At 41.5% G+C, this 22,764-nt stretch overlaps 1 protein-coding gene across 1 annotated transcript in view; it reads left to right on the forward strand.

Moving 5' to 3' along the window:
* ADAM10 (ADAM metallopeptidase domain 10) overlaps window positions 1–22,764 on the forward strand; it is a 126,031-nt gene that overhangs the window by 98,970 nt on the left and 4,297 nt on the right. The window contains exons 9-14 of the mRNA XM_074966253.1: window positions 800–963; window positions 3,526–3,709; window positions 10,720–10,870; window positions 13,632–13,815; window positions 15,867–15,975; window positions 16,483–16,703. Coding sequence (XP_074822354.1) covers window positions 800–963; window positions 3,526–3,709; window positions 10,720–10,870; window positions 13,632–13,815; window positions 15,867–15,975; window positions 16,483–16,703 — 1,013 coding nt within the window. The remainder of the gene's footprint in view (window positions 1–799; window positions 964–3,525; window positions 3,710–10,719; window positions 10,871–13,631; window positions 13,816–15,866; window positions 15,976–16,482; window positions 16,704–22,764) is intronic.

Consider the following 22,764-nt stretch of genomic DNA (forward strand, 5'->3'; position numbering starts at 1 on the left):
AGTCCATTTAAGGAGGATTTTAGGAATCTGATCATTTTGTAGTATGAAAGAAAGATGAGTTGTCCTTTAAGACCTGCTGCATTGAAATGTATGGGTGAATATAGAGTATATAGTAAGGCTCCACTTTGGACTTTTTACTCACTGACTTATAGGTGCTAAAGTATGAATCTTTATCACCCTTCCCCTGTGAGGCTATTCCTGGAAGTACTTATTTCATATGACTTACTTTGCTGAACTGCAATTTGACTTTAGCAAGACAAAACTTGTTTAGAAAGCATATATTCTAGATTCTGAAAATGTTTTTACAGCAAAATAAGTCTCAGGACTGCATTTTCAAACACTGGGTGTAACTTCCTTGATCGTTGACCTTTAAACACATATATGATTAACCACCTGTCAAAACCACATTTCAGTTTTAAATTGTACTGTGAAGAAATGAGTCACTCCTTCTCCCTAGGATATGTAGCTAATCTTAGGTCTTTTACAAGTACTTTTTGGGGGGAAATGGAAGATAGTATTTAAAAGCAGGTTTGAAGTATATGCAACTGAACATTGTGAACGTTAGCCTTTTTCCTTGAAACTGGACAGAATTTTATGTATTCAGAAATAGTATATCCTTTACTTGAAAAGGAGCACCAAATGGATTAAAAAACACTGATGTGGCTCTCTACACACTTTCAGTATTGTAATACAGTTAGAGTAAGTTTTCAACTAAGATACAGAACAAAAAATACAACTCACCTTTTTTCTTTCAAAATGTTTTAATTTTTGAGCTGTTTAACTCTTGTTCTAAATGCAGGGAGCTCTGGCGGAATATGTGAAAAGAGCAAACTCTATTCTGATGGTAAAAAGAAGTCCTTAAATACTGGAATCATCACTGTTCAGAACTATGGCTCTCACGTCCCTCCTAAGGTTTCTCACATCACTTTTGCTCATGAGGTTGGACATAACTTTGGTTCTCCTGTAAGTATTAAATGGTTGCTCCATTACAAATTTTCAGTGTTTTGGGGGGGAATTACTTGTTAATGATGAAAACATTTTACTATTATGTGTATACTAATAGAAATTTGAATAGGTATGCATGCAAAAGAAAAGCAAAGACTGCAGATAAGCAATATGTGTTAAGATCTTTGTGAATGTTCTACAAACGGAAGAACTTGGTGCCACAGGACTTTTGTGAATATTCTTAATTTCTCATTTAGCTGCTTACAGCAACTACTGGCTTAGCCTTTCTTATACTGCACTTATTCATGACTACTCTTCTGAAAAAAGTGTGGGTTATTCTCTCCTAAAGTCTTCAAAGGAAGTAGGAAGCGCAAAGCTTACTCATATCTCTTCAAAAATGTGTATGTGTGCATCTGTGTTATGGTGAGAAGTAAATACTAGTTCTTATTTTATGGAGAGTGAGGGGAAGGGTCCCAGCTCATGAGGCAAAACTTTGGTTATGTCCTCTCACCCAACAATGGGGATAAAACTGGCTTTCCTTTGTACCCTGTTGTATTTTTGGTTATACCTTAAAGATTTTTAATTTATTTTGAGAAGCAGCTTATTCTGAGTTACACTTGTAAATAGGATTTTGAAGCAGTTGTCTTCACATGCTATGTTCAAGGCTTTTGACTGTGACAGTCTGAAAAATTTGAGGTTTTATTTGTTTCTCTTTTGTTTGTGGGTGGTGGTGGTGAAAAATGGAGACTATTTCCTTTTTTACGTGTGTCACTTTTAAAGTTTTACATTTTAGAAAACTAGAAATTTAACCATTAAGCTAACTTCCACCATATTGGCTGGAACAAGAATCCAGAATGTTAACAGTGTGCACTGATTGAAGAAGTAGGAAATCTGTCAGAGTGAAAATCTTTTTGGACCAATTGAAACATCATTTTTGAACTTGCTTGTGAAACTCATGTTTGATCTTGGATAGTCAGCCGATATACTTGTCAGGAAATTTGCTACTCTTTGTGGTATTACCATTTTAAAAGTGCACATTTATATACTTGGAAGGGTTGGGTCATATTCTGGGAAAATCAGTTGTCAAAAGTGGTAGTACAGTATTGGTATTAAACAGTTTCTTACTCTTGTCAAATATTTTTTCAAAGCTTTTGCTATTTATCATCATCTTTGAAACTTCTATATTATAAAGTATTCCATGTATGTTACCAGGTGGTGGTATAAATGATCAGTTCTCCATAGTGTGGATAGAAATAGACTTCCCCCACAAATCATATCATACTTAAGTCCACGTTTTCCCTACAGTGTGAATGTGAACTATCTGAGATGTTTCTGCTGGTCCTCCCATTAATGTCCCACAGACATTTGGTACTTGGTAGTATTCAGAAATCTCAGAATCCTCTGCTTTTGGGAGATACCAGGAACTGTGGACAGGTACCCAGAGAGCAGTGTAACTGAAATAGTCTAAAACAGTGCTAGTGTGTAAAACTGCTGTGATTCTTTACACCAGTCAGTGTGGCTAAGCATGGACGCATCAAACTATTTGAGCTTAAGCCAATTTTATTTAACCATTTCAGTTGGACAGTCAGGTTCTCTAGTGTAAACATGATATGGTTGCTCTCACAGAAGTTAGGTTTTTGAGCACTGACAAAAGTTTTCGGATAGAATGTAAAAGCAGTTTAAAAAAAAAAATAAGGATCGTGTGTGATGTGTTGCTGTAACCAGCACACACAGAGATTGATAAACCACCATTAACATTTAAGCTGGAGATGTTGTCGTGACTTTCCATTTCATCCTGTGCTTCTGATGTTCTTCACCTTTTGAAATAGACAAGTGATAGTCATTTGGGTCAGTGTTTTGGAGATGATTCAGTGTTTAGTAATAACCGTGGCATATATCTGGTCAGACAGAACATTGGTTTCTTCTTCTGCATTGCTTCTTTGTCCTTGAACTATCTGAGCCTGTCCAGACTACTATAGGTCTAAAAAGAAAATACCTCAGCTATAGCAGAGGCAGAGTTCACTAGCTTGGGATTTGCTTGTGGATGCGAGAACAGAGCAGCCTTGTTACAAGAAATTAATTTTTTGAGGGGGGTAGTAGGGGTTCATCAGTTATGGAATTTTTGCTGACCTTAATACAGTTAAGTATGTAGCTGATCTTAGGCTTTTCTAAGATGATAGATGAAACAGAGGATGGGATGGGGAGAAAAAATAACACTATATTAGCTATTAATGGATAAAACCTTGGGAGGAAGAATGATAATTTTAACGTTCAGAATTTTGAACAATTTTCCTTCATGGAATCATTTTCCACTGATGCACTTTCATTTCTAGGTACCATTAACTTCTGTAATGCTATATTTTTCTATTATGTGTCTATTTGATTCAATTCGAAACCTGTGTAGAATGTCCTTTTTTTTTTTTGGTACACTTGGTTTTAAAAAGGGAACAGTTTTATATGAGCTTTTGTTTCTCATCCTGTTACCCCACACGGGTCTATTATACACACAGGTTGAAAGATAGCAAATTAACTGACAGAAACTGATCTGCTTGAAATAGTTGACAATTTTCTGCTTTGCAGCATGATTCTGGAACGGAATGTACTCCAGGAGAGTCCAAGAACTTGGGGCAGAAAGAAAATGGCAATTATATCATGTATGCAAGAGCTACCTCAGGGGACAAACTTAACAACAACAAGTTCTCCATCTGTAGCGTTCGAAATATCAGCCAAGTTCTTGAGAAAAAAAGAAATAATTGTTTTGTTGGTATGTATTTGTGTCATCCTTATAAAATGCTAAAGAGTTAACTTTATTATGTATCAGTATTATGATAGCGCTTGGGAGCCCCAGTCATAGATCAGACCCAGTTGCATTTGGTGCCATGGAACAAAAAGTCTCTGCCCTAAAGAGCTTACAGTTTGAGTATAAAACAAGAGACCACAGATGAGATATGGACAGACTGACAGAGTACAAGAAACAATGAGAAAATATCGGTTAGCATGATAGGATGTAGACTAATTTCTCATAGTAGAACTTACTCCAGGGGAGGGCAAACTACGGCCAGTGGGAGCTTCGGGGGTGATACCCACAGGCGAGGGCAGAGCGCAGCAGAGCCGCCTGCTCAACCCCACCCCCAGGAGCCACTCTGAACATGCTGGCCACTTCTGGGAGTGGCACGGGGCCAGAGCAGGCAAGGAGCCTGCCTTAGTCCCACTGCACACTGCTGCCAGGCTGGAGCCTGTACCCCAAACCCCTCCTGCACCCCGCAACCTAACCCCCTGCCCCAAGCCCCCTCCTGCACTCCACACCCCCTCCTGCACTCCAACTCCTTGCCCTGAGCCCATTCCTGCACACCACACCCCTTCCCACGCCTTGCATACAATTTCCCCACCGAGATGTGGCCCTCGGGCCAAAAAGTTTGCCTACCCCGACTTACCCTCTCCCCTTTACAGTTTCTGAAAACTTGATAACATTTGCCCATTCTTCTTCAAGAGATGTCCATGTGGGTACTCCACTTCAGGTCAAGATGCATCTCAGCGCCTTTGATTGGAGATTTCTACAGCAGTACCCTACGGGCTGTGCACACGCTGTGCCTGCCTCTTGAGCTGTCAGTGTTATAATAACGCATGTACAGCCGGGGCTTCTCAGTTCCTTCTCTACCGTCCCTGGCTAGAGACGGAGTTCAGCAGTGCTCTTTGAGATTAAAATGCTGCTCTTGGAAAACTCCCTTAGACCTGCATCTGACCCTGGCCAGCAAACCTCTGAGACACCCTCCAGAGGCAAAGCGAAAGCAAAAAAACAGCCAGCTTCCTTTCCCCTCAGGAGCCGTTCCTCAGGCAAAAAGTTAAAACCAGCTCTCTGGTCTCCGATAACTCCAGTTCCACGGCTCAGCACCTTCAACGCGGCAGGCACCTCAGTCACAGACGGTGAGTCGGCTGCCCCACTACACGGTGCCAAGGCTCAGGGCTTCCAGTTGCCAGCCTCTTTCAGCTCTCCTTCGGCCACCTCTGTTACAACTGTGCTGAGAGCTGCTACAGTGCCGACAGTACAAGTGATGGCTGCGGCACCGTCCTTTGATCTTGCAGCACTGCTTTTCCAGCCACCGCTCTCAGCACTGACCCCCCTGAGCTCTCCAGCTTCCCTTGCTGTGCCTACCTCAGGGGCGTCTACTCCGCAGAGTCAGCTTGCTCCCCCAGGACACCCTTCGGTGCCCCAGCAGCTGCCCCAGCAGACTGTGCCTCCCCCAGCTATCTCGGCACCAACTCCTGCTCAGTCAGCTCCACTGCAGTTTCTACAGCCAGAGGAATTAAGGGTGTCCCATGCTCCTGACTCTCCTCTTCTCGGCACCTCACAGAGACCTTTAGCACCCTACCTTCAGTACTCCCCTACTACTTCAAGCCCCTCCAATGAGGTGTGGGAGGATGAGAAAGAGGAATACAATTAACAGATTTCTTCTCAATCCTTCCCCAGATTGTTACCTGCAACTTGGAGATGCATTACAGCATGATCGCCATATCCTCATGGCTATCCACACTGGTATGTCAATCCCTGGATGGGACCACCTATGCCCTCCCCAGGGCAATGGTCACACTGGGATTCATGGACATACACCACACTCAGGTGTTCCGCAGGCTCCCCAGAGGAAAGCTGTCAGATGCTCCTCACTGCCGGTTTACACTGAAACCCAGATAAGACCTGATGTGGCCCCCACCCCTGCAAAAGATACTGCACCGCACACCACCTCTACAGCCATAACACCACAAGACGCCATGGTGCCCCCACCACCATCTCCCACTACTGATGAGCTCGCTCACTTTCAAGAGTTGTTTAAGAGAGTAGCGGAGGAGCTCAAAATTACCCTGGAGGAGGTACCTGAAACACACCACGAGCTTACGGACATCCTGCAAGCTACGACCTCCTCCAAAATAGCCCTACCAATTAATGGGGCCATTATGGAACCTGATAAAACTATTTGGCAGACCCCAACCACAATAACCCCGACTAACAAGAGACTGGACTGCAAATATTTTGTCCCATCTAAGGATTCTGAGTTTCTATTTATGCACCCCTCACCTAATTCGTGAGTGGTCGACTCGGCCAATCAGACAAACAAATATCAACACTTCCAGTCCACTCCATCGGACAAAGAAAACAAGAGACTGGACTCCTTTGCCACAAAGTGTATTCTTCTCCCACTTTGCAATTTAGAGTAGTGAACTATGCTGCGCTCTTAGCAAAATATGACCACAAAAATTATGCTAAGGCAATGCAATTTATTGATTGATGTGTCGGAGGATAAACGACAACAGTTTAAAGCAGTGGTGTCCAAGGGCCAGTTGATCTCCCAGCCAGCTCTTCAAGCCGCCCTTGATGCTGCAGACGCAGCGGCCGGATCCACAGCCATGGCCATTGTCATGCGGTGGGCCTCATGGTTTACTACTTCTTCCTTTCCGAAGGAGATACAGAATATGGTCGAAGATCTCCCCTTTGATGGAGGCAATCTCCTCGCCTCTACCACCAATGAGGTCCTCACTCCATGAAGGACTCCAGGGCCACACTCCAATCCTTAGGCATCCAAATGCCTGCATCAAAGAAGAGACAATATAGATATCAGCCATACCAACGACCGCATCACCATACCTTTGTGCAACATCCACTTTTAAGACAATATGATACACAACAACAGCGATATAGGCCCAGGAACCAACGACATCGACCTCTGCAAGCAGTGGCGACCCACCCTCCTAACCCAAATAAACAAATTTGAAGTCTTGGTCGAGGGTATAGAAAACCTTGCACCCTCTCCAGCGCCAGCTCCAACCAACCATTTTTCTGGACACCGTTTGTGTCTGTTCCTGGCCAACTGGCAAACCATCACTATGGACAGATGGGTCCTGGAAATTCAGACTGGGTTATGCCATCCTTCCTCTCCTTAGCTCCCACCCCGTCCATTTTCAGGGACCCCTCTCACGAACAGTTACTCTGTCAGGAGGTACAACATCTCATACATCTCAGAGCAATAGAGGAGGTACCCCCTCAACACAGAGGGAAAGGGGTTTACTCCCACTACTTCTTGACGGAAAAGAAAAGCGGCATTGGCGCCCCATCCTCGATCTTAGACTTTTGAACAAGTTCGTCAAGAAACAGAAATTCCGAATATTTACTCTCCCAATGATGATTCTGACGCTGGAGCAAAGAGATTGGTTTTCAACCCTTGACCTCCAAGATGCATATTTCCATGTCTCCATCCATGCTGCCCATCAACATTTCCTCAGGTTTGCTGTGGGAGCACAACATTACCAGTACAAAGTCCTCCCATTTGGCCTCTCCACCACACCACGTGTCTTCTCCAAGGTGCTAGCAGTTGTAATAGCGCACATCAGGAAAAAAGGAATCCTCATATTTCCTTACCTGGACGATTGTCTCCTCAAGTCTCCCACTCAGTTAGAAGCAAACCATGCAACTCTTGCAATCCTTCACTGCTTCCGCACCTTGCAAATAAACAAAAACAAATCTACCTTACAACCTACCCAACAAATCGACTTCATCAGCACCCACTTTGATTCCACCACCGGTCTTGCATCTCTCCCCCAGGACAGATTCCACACAATGGGCATCCTTATTACCCAGATACATGCCAGCCCACAAACTACAGTCCGAGACTCCCTACAGCTCTTAGGACATATGGTCGCTTGTACATTTGTGGTCGCAAATGCTCTCCTGTACATGAGATGCCTTCAGGGTTGGCTAGCCATGGTATACAAACCAAATAAGCACAGGATAAACAGGTTACTAACTATGCCCCAGAAAGTCAAGGACTCACTTCTCTTGTGGACCCTTCCAATCAACCTCTGCACTGGGATTCCCTTCCGACAAGATCCTGCTTCAATTACCATCACCACAGATGCATCCGTCACAGGATGGGGATCACACATCGGCCACTTCACCACTCAGGGTCTCTGGGCCACTCCAGAAACCAAGCTTCACATAAATTTGCTAGAGCTCCAGGCCGAATGCAATGCCTGCCTCCATTTCCTTCCCATCATCCAAACTGCCGAATTCGAATCATGACCAACAATATCAAGTGCATGTTTTATGTCAACAGACACGGGGGAACCTGGTCACGCTCCCTCTGCACAGAGGCAGTAAAACTTTTTTTGGAACTGTTGCCTTCAACACAACATCCACATCTCCACCTCATACATGCCAGGCTCTCAGAATACCCCGCAGACGAGCTCAGCCGATCGTTCCCCATACAGCACGAGTGGGAACGCAATGACACCATTCTTTCCAACATTTTCCAGACCTGGGGTTTTCCCCAACTGGATCTATTTGCCACAGCTACAAACAAAAAATGCCCAACATTCTGCTCCAGAGCAGGCCTGGGGAAACACGGGGAGATGCCTTTATTCTCCCTTGGACAGGAACTCTCATGTATGTGTTCCCACCAATGCCGCCATTGCATAGAGTAATTCAGAAGGTATGAACAGACAGAACCAACATCATTCTCATAGCCCCCACATGGCCCAGACAACTGTGGTACCCCTTCCTCCTTCGCATGTCAGTCAAGCCACCCATTCCCCTTCCCCCACTCAGAAACCACCTATCACAACGCAGGGGACAACTCTTTCACCCTGCCGTACAATGTGTCTACCTGAGGGTCTGGCTGATCAATGGTTCTCTAATGTGGAGTTAACATGTTCGGACCAAGTACGCACCGTCTTGCTACACAGCAGAACACACAACACATGCACTACCTACCTGCATAAATGGAAACAGTTCACATCTTGGTGCGCTGATAAGCAGACCTCTCCATTTTATGCTTCACTCCTACTGATACTGGATTACCTGTTATACCTCAAAACATCTGGCCTCTCCACAAGCTCACTCAAGGTCCACCTCGTGGCAATCACCACCTTCCACCATAAGATTGACAGTGTAACAGTCTTTGCCCATCCAATCACCAAAAGGTTCCTGAAGGGTATCCAGACATTCTACTCAGATGTGAAACTGGCTGCTACACCTTGGGATTTACACCTAGTCCTCAAAGCCCTGATGGATACACCCTTTGAACCAATGGCTACCTGCTCCCTTCTCCACCTATCCATGAAGGCTGCCTTCCTCATAGCAATAACGTCTGCCAGACAATTAGGAGAAAAGGGGGCGCTTATGGTGGACCCTCCGTATACCACGTTTTTCCACAATAAGGTCACGCTCCGAACACATCCAAGGTTCTTACCCAAGATACTCTTCCTTTCACCTCAATGAACCTATATACCTTCCAACATTTTTCCCAAAACCTCACGCTAACGCCTTTGAAATGACAGTGCACACTCTTGATGTTCGCAGAGCATTATCCTTTTACCGGGATAGAACAAAACCGTTTAGAAAAACCCCCAGACTTTTTGTCTTTACTACTCAGCGCTCACAAGGAAATGTTATCTCTACACAGAGACTTTCCAAATGGATTGCTGGCTGCATATGCCTTTGTTACCAACTCAGGCAAATACAACCTCCTACGTCAATCAGAACACACTCTACCAGAGCTGTCTCTTCCTCCACAGCCTTTCTACTTAATGTCCCACTGTCTGACACATGCAAGGCAGCTACCTGGGCATCGAACCTTACCTTCACTAATCACTACGTTCTCATCCACACTGCAGCGTCTGACAGCAGATTAGGTAGAGCTCTCCTGTCAGCAGCCTTCTTGCCTCATCCGAAGTCCCATCTATCCTAAGGTATACTGCTTTTCAGTCACCTGAAGTGGAGCACCCACAGGGACCTCTCAAGAGGAAGAAGAAGAGGAGGAGGTTACTCACCCTGTGCAGTAACTGACGATGTTCGAGATGAGTGTCCCTGTGCGTGCTCCACTACCCGCCCTCCTCCCCTCTACTTCGGAATTTGTAACACACTGCGTTGTAGAGAAGAAACTGAGGAGCCCGGGCTGTGCACATGCTATTAAAACACTGACCGCTCGAGAGGCAGGCACAGCACGTGCGCAGCCCGTAGGGGTACTGCTGTAGAAATTTCCGATCAAAAGCACTGGGGTGCACCTTGACCTGAAGTGGAGCACCTGCAGGGACACTCATCTCGAATGTCAGTTATTGCACAGGGTGAGTAACCTCCTCTTACGTATTCAACTCCTTATCCATACAAACTGTGCGAAAAATAATTTAAAGGGGTACACACATTCTACTCTAGTGTCTTATCCTCCGTGGTTCTTTGAGAATTGTCACTGCAGAGCCTTGTTTAATGATACTGGGTCTGAACCTTTTGTAAAGTAGTGCGGGGATGCACTAAAGCTTTGGAGCTGCTTTGGAGCTGCTGGTACGAAGGACCTCAACTCTAGACATTATCAGTTCTTGAACACCAAAGCAGCTATTATGGTCAGAGAGAATTTTTTAGAAAGAGGGGGAGCAGTGCAGGAAAACTGAATGCTAATTTAGAGAATTTTTCCATAAATCTCCATCCTGAGCTCTGATCTCACTTTTCTTTTGCACAAGGAGTTCCCATTGTTATTAGTAGAAGTTCTGAATACAAAATGAGAACAAAATATGTAGTAGCTGGATGCTGGATCCAGCTGGATGCTGAAGAGTACTGTTCAAATTTCCCAACAAAATCCTAATCTGTAACATACCTACACTTCCAGTACTAATCCCATCTTCAGTAGACATTGCCAATCATGCTTAACTATGTCCTATGACAATTTAACTTCAAGTTACCATGCATGTCTTTTATATTCTGTAGTGTTACAAAAATATACTGACATTTTTCAGAGTCTGGCCAGCCCATCTGTGGTAATGGAATGGTAGAAGAAGGAGAGCAGTGTGATTGTGGATACAGTGACCAGTGTAAAGATGAATGCTGTTACGATGCAAATCAACCAGAAGATAAGAAATGCAAGTTAAAACCAGGCAAACTTTGCAGGTATTATATATTTCAGTTATATTATGCTTATTGAATTGTTCAGACTTATGGATAGGCTAGCAAGCTTTATTTTAGAAATATCTTCTATGAGGTATACTGTTTGACACTTGAAGTCTAATCTCATTTATGTTGTTAGAATGTCCCTAATTTTTAGTAGTAACAGTTAATGGGAATTTCACTAACTATATTATGTTATTTTTTTAACTCAGCACTAATTGTAACTTTTTCTTAGTCGGCAACTATGAGAGTACTTTATTCTTAGTCTTTTGGAAAAATGCATAATTTAAAACGCTTTCTAACTAACTACGTTAAGTACACCTTAAGACCCAGTATAAGTAGGGACAAGTTGTGTTTAAAAATGTTGGCTGGTTGTAGTTATCCCTTGAGCTAAATTCAACCAGCTAACACACTTAAACATTACTGTCTTTGTCCCTACTGAGGACAAAATCATATTTATCACATTAGTTATGTCCTGCAAGGTAATGCGTTCATTTGTAAACAAGGTCTTAAAAGAAATCCAAATTTGTAAGTCCCTTTTCTTGCTTCTCTGATCTATCTTGGATGTTTTGCAGAAAAATTGAGCAGGGACACTCAGTATATCTTGTGCTTGTGAAAAGGATCAGGTTGACAGCTCTTAAAACTGAAGATCTCTCTTTAGCTAGAGGAAGGTGCAAATGTGCAGTGTCAGGACATACTTTTCCATGCAGCTTTGTTAACGTGGATTAAATCAGGTATAGTTAGGACAAATTCTGCTGATAAATTTAGTCTTCCTGTTAATTCAATTGGCTCCTTTACTAAAGCTGCCATGGAATGTTTAGTTTTTGTCAAATGTTAAGAATTTTATGATATGAACATCTGCCCACTAGTACCTGGACTAAGGTCATACTTTAGGTGACTGTATTGTCATTAGATGATTTCAGTACGTATATGTACCCTGGTCAAAATTCTCTGGTGATCTTGAGCTAAGAAAGGTTGTATAAACTGTAATTAATCCCTTGTCATTCCCTCGGTCTGTTGTTCTTAATGTTAAGTAGTATCAGAGATTTGTGTGGGAGGGCGGGAGAATCAATTGGATCCCTACCCTTTTTTTTCTTTCTGACTATTACTGTTTGGGGAGAGAATAAAGAATGCAAGGAGATCAGAATCTTGACAAATCTAACAGTTGTAGAAGGCTGTCTCACGGCTAGTCTACTTAGTGTCTGGCAAGCTGGAGTGTAAATCTAACCTACACTAGCTTGCTGTGCACTAACTCTCCGTGTGGACTCTGCTGCCAGACACTTCTATCTTCCCAGTTTCAAAACGGGGTAGATTGAAGTGCATTGCAGAATTTTTAGCATGAGGGACTAGGGTCCACACTTCAGGGTAGATTTATACCCCTGTTTGCAATGCAATAAGTGTTCCTGTAGACAAGACCTAATTTAAGAGCAGCATGAGCTTTTCTTGGCTCACAGCTATACAAGGCTGCTTTGTTCTCTAACTCCATTGCATGTGATATCTTTTTTTTCATCCTCCCTGCTGCCAGAGTGTCTATGAATACATTAAACGTTAATGGTTTGCCAGACACCAGTGTTGAACTTGGCATTGATCAAAAAATCAAGAATTAGCACTAGAAGACAATTCCACTCATGAAGCCTACATGATAGCAAAAATGGCTATAGTATTGTGTTTATCAATACAACTTGCATGCCTAAGATAGCAATGTGACAGTAATGAGCCCAAGCAAACCCTGTTTACAACAGTAGACTTCCTTGGATCACTTGCTGCAAGTAATTACAAATGGCAAGAGATATTGAAAAGTCTGTATTTATAAGAGAACTTTCAGGTAAAGGCTGGTATTTCCAAGAAGACATTTTTGCTTTGTTAAAATGCATTATAAGACATCTGCCTGCCTGTTGTGGATGACTAAATATTCTACCACATTTATTCAGAATTTGGTCATTTTCATAGAATGTCATATGTGATACATTTCCTCGAAGGAATGTGACCCAAGGATACAGTTTGATATCAAATAGATTTTTCTGGCACTTGGGTTTTACATATCAAACTTCATCTGTGTTGCCTTGCTTCTAGGCAATGCAACACATATGGGACGATATGAAAGTGACCCAAAAATATTGAAAAGGGTGTAGATACTTCTAGTAAATATTTAAACTTTGCTTTAAAAAATATATATGTATAATATATATTAGGCCTAAGATACTTGACAGTACACATATAAAACCCAATACAAATAAAAATGTGTAACTTTTATCCATTTAAAATCTCAAAGAATGTTTTACTTCATCTTTAATTTTAAACTTCCTCCAGGTAGTGAGTTTAACTTGGGCAAAGTTAGCTGAACCTAAAATTTCACTTTTATGAAGGTGTTCAGATGTAAACATGCATGCAAAAGTAATTTTTCTAGTGTAAGTAATGTAAATGTGGTGTTTTTCATAATTTAATCATTAAAGTTGAGACCAAGATGACTGCTGGATACAGAATACCAAACACTTGTTACCCCCCAAAAAACATTTTTCAGTTTACATTTTGTTGACACAAATTGGAAATAACAAAACTGACACTATTTTTGTATGCAGTTGTAGTTTTAAGTGGTATTCCAGTTAAACGTGCATATTTCTTAGCAAGTTCTGCTTTATTCTACCTCCATTAATCAGTAAATGTTAAACTTAAGACTTGAACAATATTGCTATTCAGGGTACATTCAACACCAGAAAAAATCTGCATTTTTCTTAATATATTTTTGTGGTTTTTTTCTTTGTAGCCCCAGTCAAGGCCCCTGCTGTACTGCACAATGTAGCTTCAAACTCAAGACTGATAAGTGTCGGAATGATTCTGACTGTGCAAGAGAAGGAATGTGTAATGGTTTCACTGCTCTCTGTCCAGCATCTGATCCCAAGCCAAACTTCACAGATTGCAACAGACACACACAAGTTTGCATTAAAGGGGTGAGCTTAATGTTCAGAACTATTGTACTAACAATATATTGCAAAGCACAATTTTTGAAACAATATGGCTTCCGCATGGTCTTCAGTTTACATGTTCACCTCACATTATGCGATTGTCTCCCAGACCACGGAAGATGCTGGGTTTGGCAGGGCTGTGCTCGGTCCCGGGAATTTGTGAACTCCTACCCACCTCCAGTGGATATAGCTTGGAATCACCTCTTACGGAATACACATGAGCAATCACTTGAAGAAAAGACAGTTACCTTTTCCGTAACTGGTGTTCTTCGAGATGTGTTGCTCATGTCTATTCCATATCCTGCCCTCTTTCCCCTCTGTCGGAATTGTCTGGCAAGAAGGAACTGAGGGTGGGGGGAGCGCGCAGCACCCCTTATACTGCGCCATGGAGGGCGCCACTTGGGGCACTCCCCTGTGGGTACTGCTAGGGGAAAAACTTCTGGCACGGGTGCACGTGGCGAGCACGCACACCTATTGTGGAATAGACATGAGCAACACATCTCAAACACCAGTTACGGAAAAGGTAACTGTCTTTTCTCTTGCCCACTTAAAGTTACTGTTAACAATCATATAATAACAGTTATTATAACGACACTGTCATGGTTTTGGGACATAAACACATTGCATACATTTCAAACCACGGCCATTATCCACATTCTGCAATAACAAAATATCCAAGAGACAGGAGGAGCACTGAGGAATCACATAACTGTGAACAGATGCTGGTCTGGAACTATTTTTGGCTCCGCCACTATCCTGCCAGGCAAGCCAATTCACCTCTGTGCCTCAGTTTCCCATCTGTAACATGGGGATAATGATGTAAAGTTATTGGAGATCGGCTGATAAAAAGCACTATATAAATACTAGGTCAATCTGCTGCTTATTATGTAGCCACACTAGCATTTCAGCTGCAAACCTAGCTAAGAACAACTGACCACTAACTCCTACCAACAAACATTTTTCTGTTTAAAAAACAATGCTGGACAATTAAATGGCAATCAGGTATACATTTAGGTGGTATTGTGTGTGCAAGTGCAGAGGTGTTGTAAGAGTGTATGAAGTGGTTAAATTTTACACTTGTGGTATCCTGTCATAGGAGTAGGCTCAGCGTTGGGGCATAGGGCAAATGGAGGTAGTGTCTACCCATTAGAGCAAAAAGACAGAATGCAAGTAATGTGTTATGGGCATTGTGGGGCATCACTCAGAGGGCAGAGTTAAGATTGCTTGGGCATTTACCGTAACTATTTCCTGGTTTTCAGAAGTTTCAGTTTTGCTGAACTTGGCATTCTGGAAGGGCACATGCTACCAATGGGCAACCTTAACTCTGTATTAATGAATTTTTTGGCATTTTATTTCCAATATGGTCAGAGACTACTTTAAAACTGCTAATACTGTAGGAGACCATGCAGAGCAATCTAGCCCAAGAAGGGAACATCTGCAAAGTACTAGAGCCCCCCTTCTTTTTTCCCATAATTTGATCACTGCTCATTTGCTTGCTTCTGAATTTGATTTTGAGATCATCCAAACATTGAATTACTTACAGTATTATAGACTCTTTCCTGCTACTGATTTTTTCCCCTAAGGGAAAGAAGACATTGAAATGCCATGTCTTTCATACTTTTGAGCTATTTTTATTTTCATGAATAGGTATTCCAGTTCTGTGGTCTTGATTTAGAATTTTTTTTGTGCATATTGCTGTGCTATATATTTGTTGCAACTCCCGTTTTGCATGTCTCCCCCATTTATGGGAATAAGGCATATCAAAGAACCTAAGATTCTCTACCTCAACCATCCAATTTTAAATTCTTGTCCAAATTAATCCAAACCAATTAAATATTTACTTTTTTCTGTGAGAGAAATTATTACTATTTATAAACTTTAAAAATAGCTTAAATTTGCTTTTGAAGTGTTAAGGTTTCTTTTTTAGTGAGCTGCTCTTTATGCTTTTTGTCTATTAAAATTGATATTTGTTTTATCTGCTACAAATGGATGTGAAGATGATTTTGAATTATTCTTCCTCCTTTTGTCTCTAATAGCAATGTGCTGGTTCTATCTGTGAGAAATATGGCTTGGATGAATGTACATGTGCTAGTTCAGATGGCAAGGATGATAAAGAGTTGTGCCATGTCTGCTGCATGAGAAAAAGTAAGATTTGCACACTTCTAAACACTAATACAGTAGTAAATCTCTCAAGGTTTTTACTAGACTTAATTTTATTTAAAGTCACCTTTGTGATTTTAAAATATTTACCAAGTTTGAGTGAGTAAGAATTACAGCATGTGGAAAAAGTCTTTGCTCTTGCTGTTCCAAAACACTTTTTGGAAATTATACAATGTATAATTCAGTGTTTATTACTTATGTACTATTATGAACAATGTGCTTCTCCCATAAAGATACTCAGTGGACCTTAATAGTAAAATGCCCATTTGATAGGTCATTGATATGTCATAAATATTTTTGTTTTTCAAGTTAATAGTTCCTTCATAAAAGACAATTACATTACCACTTCCTGATAAGTTTTTAAATAGGGTAAGAGTACATTTTTCGTAGTGGGTTGGATATCCTTTTACATATTCATGCATATGCAAGGTATTTTGTTATAAACTTGTCTTGAAATAAAATCCAGTCTTCAATTATATTCACTTTTTTCAGTGGATCCAATGACTTGTGCAAGTACGGGATCTAGTCAGTGGGAGCAGTATTTCAGTCTCAAAACCATTACGCTTCAACCTGGATCCCCCTGCAATGATTTTAAAGGCTATTGTGATGTATTCATGAGATGTCGGTTAGTAGATGCTGATGGTCCTCTAGCCAGACTAAAGAAAGCAATTTTTAATCCAGAGCTGTATGAAAATATTGCAGAATGGATTGTGGTAAGTATCTTAATGGTTTGAAAACATAAGCATGAAAGTTTCCTATAAAATGGATTGAATATATTCAATGTTTGTGACTAATGATAAACATGACTGTATATGCAGTATTTCAATGTTCTCTTAAGGTACGTCTGCACTGCAGTAAAACTCCCACAGCTGACCTATGACACTGTGCTCAGGCTGCTGGGTTATAAAATTGCAGTGTAGACACTTGGGCACAGGCTGGGTTGCCGAGGGTCCCAGAGCCTGATTGTCTACACTGCAATTTTATAGTCCCACAGCACTAGCCCCATGAGCCCAAGTCAGCTGACGCAGGCCAGCCACAGGTGTTTTACTGCAGTGTAGATATACCCTTAAAGTACATTCTCAATCCTTACTCTTTGGTTGGCTTCTCCACGCTCATAATCCAACTAGCAAGTTTAGCAGGTAAAGTTCAATATCCTTTGGAGACAATTGAAGAAAGTGGCTTATGGTACGTGTAGTACGCTATTGCTTCTAACCATACTAATATCTCTTCATTTTACTGAGTGGTCACCTTAATTTTTTAAAAATCTGACATTTTTTTCCAGCTCTTAAAACTTTTGTCCTCCTATGTAGGTGCTCAGTTCCTCAGAACATCAGGGCATAGTGGCTATTTGCATATCTTTTGATCCCTTATCCTAAAGGGATTATACTCTTCCAATAGAGTATCCAGCAGATAGAGCTGCAAGGAAACATTGGTGGCTTTCCATGTTGGACTCGTGTGTTCACCTTTGTATTAGGTACATCTATAGTTTGTCTGTACAGAACATTCATTACATGTCTATGGTACCAGATTTTTCACTGTACATCTTAACCAACATATCTGTCATTACCATCCATTTATTTCAAAAATATCTGTCAGAACTTCATAAATGAACTATACATAATCATAACTCTATACCGTCAACATAGTTTTAAAATGTCTGTTCAACAGTATATTTTGTCCAGACATTTATTAGATGCATATGGTGCTAAGTGGATTCATCACTACTCTGAGGCCAAATATTAGCTGTTTATTTTCACTATACCAACATTGTCCTTTTGTTTGGCATGTTTAAATAGGTGTCTGAATGTGAGCCTATACACTTCCACGGTGTTCTTATAGTGTATATTTAAGAATCAAAGTCGATTGTCTGTTTTTAGGGTTTTATACTGCCACCCATCACTGAGGAATCTGAATGCCTTCTACATAAAACTGATAGCAATATCAAAATCCTTGGTGGACTTTGAGTCTCTGGCACTACTCTCTCTTCAGAGTAAAACCTCTGTTTATTTTTTATATTTTATTAATTTTAGATTTGTTTGGGGCTAACTTCTGATTTTGATTGGGTTTTTATGAACAGAAGGGGGTATTAACGTTAGTGTTGTTCTTGTAAAGGAAAGTCTTCTCTGAAGGGGAAGGACTTGCAGTGTTTCTCTAAAGACAGTCAGGATGTGCTCAGTTTGCTCTGGAAGCTTGTTCTGTAGCCATACGCCTTTAGATTGAAAATGCTTTGTTACTAGCAATCCTGCTTTTCATCCTGGACTTCATGATCTGCATTGTCCCAGAAGAGCACCGCTACTTCTGTGGTTCAGAGGTTAAAATTCAGTCTCTGTTCTAGCTAGGACTTAATCAATTAAATGTTTTGAAGATCAAAACCAAAGATTTAAACTGGCTCTGGGTCAGCTTCTCATGCCAATGGAGGGACTTGAGCACAGGCTCATTGTGCTCCTGGTGGCCTTACCTATGGGGAAAGTGGGCAAGTCTTCTGTACGAGCTGAAGCTTGTACCTAGATTACCTTTGTAATATCATTGATCTGTTTCTGTTTCCATAGTATTTTTGTGTACATTTACTAGTCAGTTTTGGTTTTAGTCCTCTTGAAACTTATTTTTTTACGTAAGGTTTCCTTTATAGACTTAATTGTGTATGGTCACAATAATGCTGAATACAAAGAGCAACTGAAGAAAAATATGATTTGTAAAGAAAAAATTGAGGATCATGCATAGCTTAAAGAAATTAAGTGGGGGTTGATACCATAAGACCATAACAGGGTTCAAAAAAGAACTAGATAAATTCATGGAGGATAGGTGCATCAGTGGCTATTAGCCAGGATGGGCAGGAATGGTGTCCCTAGCCTCTGTTTGCCAGAAGCTGGGCATGGGCGACAGGGGATGGATCACTTGATGATTACTTGTTCTGTTCATTTCCTCTGAGGCACCTGGCACTGGCCACTGTCGGAAGACAGGATACTGGGCTAGATGGACCCTTGGTCTGACCCAATAGGGCCGTTCTTATGATAGTTATACTCAAAAACAAACAGGGAGAGTTATACCTGCAAGGCTGGCCAGAAACACTGTAAAAGTTAAGTTTAGAAGGGAAGTTTTTCCTCAACAGTAAGAGCAATTTGACAATAGAACAGCCTGGCAAGATAGGTCATTGTGGAAATATTTAAAAATGAAAATGTCTAGGTACAGCATAGCTTGCGTTAAGTGTAGGAAATCAGATGTGCTGTCCTGTGTCCCTTGTAATCCTAAGGTCTAGGTATTTATAATATAAATACCTCCACTGAGCAGACCTCCATGTTTTTTTGTCAGCTCTTTCAGACCAACAATTGATACATTAAAAATTAAAGCTAATTTTCCAAAGCACCCGAAAAGAATTGAGTATGCAAATCTTACTGAAATTCACTCTGATTTACTCACTTGACCATAATTTAGTGGTTACTGAAGCACTGATAAATAAATACACTGTCATTTATTAATGCAATTTTCATTGCTTGATGAATACCTAATACAGTATTGGTATATAACGCTTCCCTTTTGCTTTAAGAAACTATCATCATAAATTTGTTCTAGTATTTGCACACAGTCAGTTCTCTGTAAACTCTAAATATCCTTTTTTGAGAGGAAAAGGAATTTTCTAATGTCACTCTACTCTAGGGGCACAGCCAGAATTTTCCTAAGGAGGGAGTCCATGGGGAAGATCCTTCTCCAGTAGGATGCCTGTCCTGGGGCAAAGAAAATGGTGGGACACAATCCACAGTGTGCTCCGCAGGCATGCCTCAGCTTCACATACAGCTGACAGGGCAGACACAGCTGCAGGCAGTTTTGTGGGGCTGCAGCCAGGGAAGGAAGTGCTGGGATGTCCAGGGACCCCAGTGCCTGGGCAGGGTAGGGCACAGCCCAGAGAGTAGGGCACAGCCCAGAGAGCGTAGGGGGATTTATTGTGCAGTCTGCGGGTCCCCAGCTCCCTGCGGAAAGCCCCGGTATCAGGGCTGCAATCCCCACTACTGCCCCACCAAGGGAAAGGACATTGGGGAAGTATTGGGGCCTTCCCTGCCAGCCCATAGCACCAGGATTCTGGCAGGAGCTTCCTCGTTGGGCAGGGATGTGGCACCCCAGCCCGTTACTCCTGTATGGTCAGTGGGTTCCAGGCTGCAGGGTTGCCCCATACTTAGGGCCCTACCAAATTCATGGTCCATTTTGGTCAATTTCGCGGTCATAGGGTTTTAAAAATAATAAATTTCGCTATTCCAGATATTTAAATCTGAAATTTCATGGTGTTGTAATTGTAGGGGTCGTGACCCAAAAAGAAGTGGTCGGGGGGGGGATGATAAGGTTATCGTAAGGGGGGTTGCGGTACTGCTACCTTTTATTTCTGTGCTGTTGCTAGTGGCGGCACTGCCTTCAGAGCTGGGTGGCTGGAGAACAGCGGCTGGTGCCCAGGAGCCCAGCTCTGAAGGCAGAGCTGCCACCAGCAGCAGTGCAGAAGTAAGGATGGCCTGGTATTGCCACCCTTGCTTCTGCGCTACCTTCAGAGCTGGGCACCTGGCCAACAGCTACTGTTCCCTAGCCACCCAGCTCTGAAGGCAGCGCAGAAGTAAGGGTGGCAATATTGCTGTCTTGGGCATGGCCAGGAGGTGAGACAGCAGCTGCTGGAGTCTCTGTTCGGAGCCAGCCAAGTAGGGGGTGGGCCTGGGCCCCCTATTTGTTGTGCCCCTGCTTTTCACATAGATATCTCTGTAGTGTAGGTTTATAGCAGTGTTTTGGCGGGGGTGAAGGTAGCCTTATCTTGTCTTTAAAACAGTCTAATACACAATACATAACTATTTCCTAACTGCATTAGTGGTTAACTTTAACTGCCTCATAAGGGTTTCTGAACTTTATATACGAAGCTTGCTAGTGTGCATCAAGGATCTGACCAAAGAGTTGACTCTTTACAGGAAGCTACCTTCAGGAGAACTCCAGTCACAGGTAAATAGTTTGCATTAACCAGCCATGTAATATGTTAAGCTTTGTATAGATGATGAAATACGAAACACACCCCACTTCAAAGGAATTAGATGCTTAAAAAATGAATTTAAGTGTATTTGCTATGGCTTAACTTTCATTTGAACCAAAAATGTTCCATTTACACCAAATTAAAAGCATGAGTCAAAATATATAACACTGAGAAATGTTTGATAAAATATTACATTTACTATTAGCAAATACAAATTAGGTAAGTAATCTCATGAATTTCTATAGAAATAGGCATGCAGATTTTAAATGTATGCAGCAAATGGAGAAGTAATATGTATAGCTATGGAATGTAATAAATCTGTCAGCCTCATTCATATGCCATACAAAAACTACTAAATGAAAATTATTATAGATTGCAAACTAAAGCATTCAGAAAGTTAACAGCTGCCTGTGCAACCTTAATTTTGCCCCTTTGTGCCTATGCATTATTATACAGTTTTTAATTACATCATTGCATGCTATCTCTTTTCCACATTTCAAGTCTCACTGCTTACAAAACCTTGTCCCATTCACCTCCCAATATGTTAGAGGCCTATGAAAAAATAGCGTGTGATTATGTAATTAGACTGTCATAAAGCAAAAATGGAAGGGGGCAGAATTAAAGTTGCACAATAAATCTGGCATTTCTTAATTTTGGAATGCTTATCTTTTCAACTGTAACAAGGTTTTTAATGTAGTTTTTATAGAATTTTCTTAAAAAGAAAAGTTCATGTGCAACTGTAGCACACAATTTTGAGTGGTTTTTGCTCTGCCACTCTGAAATGCTGGGAATTGGGATTCCTGTGTTCTATTACTTGATCTGGGAGTGGAGAATTGCCTTTGATTTGATCAGAGGACTGAAAGAGAACTTGTAGGTGGTGGTGGTTTGTCAGTTATGCTTTTTGCTTGTACAGTGCTCACTGTTGCCTGTCTCTTGTATAAGACGACATAACCAAGCACATAGATTTGGCACATTCTTTGAGAGGCAGTGTGATTAACTAGATAAGATTTTGGTTTGCTATATTAGAGACCTAGATTCTATTTTGTCAGAAGCGAACCTGTGCAGTGTCTCAGATCCTCAGTTGCCTTTGATGGACGGAAAACTTACTTCCCTCCAAATTTAAGGATACGAAAGCTTGCCTAATATAGGTTGTGAAGTACATAGAATTAATATTATTCAAGGAAAGATAAGACTAGAACTCAGTCTTCCGTTCCCAGCCCAGTGCACCTTCCCTTAGTCTGAAAAGTATTTTAAGAAGAATAGGGAGGTGGCAGGAAGCAGCCTGTGTTTCAGCTGGAAGGCTTGCTCTGTTCTTATCGTAGGCATGTAATGCAGGAGATTCGCTTGGGGCCTGGGAGCACATGCAGTGCAGTTGGACTGTAGAGAAAATAAGGGACAAGTAGGGATCAAACTGTAGTGCCCATATGCAAATTCTCTACATATTATAACTTGGCCAAATGTCTGCTTTCATGGGGGACAGTGAATGACATGTTTCCAACCTCAGACATCCTCCCTGCCGAATAACAAATTCCTAATTTGAATCCTTGAGGTGTGACAGCTGTTTTTAAAATGTCAGAATTTAACATAGGCAAAAGTACATGTTTCACTAACTGATTTCTTCAAAGTGGCAGACGTACAAAAGCTTCCATTGTGTGGCAGAGAGAAAGTATGGAAAATTCCAATCTGAACAACCAGTTTGTCTAAATTAAGTAACTGTAAACAAGGTTATAATAGGTGTTAGACAACTTTAGCAGTAGCAAAGACTATAGTTATCCACC

This window comes from Natator depressus, chromosome 10 (assembly GCF_965152275.1).
Source record: "Natator depressus isolate rNatDep1 chromosome 10, rNatDep2.hap1, whole genome shotgun sequence".
Classification (NCBI taxonomy): Eukaryota; Metazoa; Chordata; order Testudines; family Cheloniidae; genus Natator; species Natator depressus.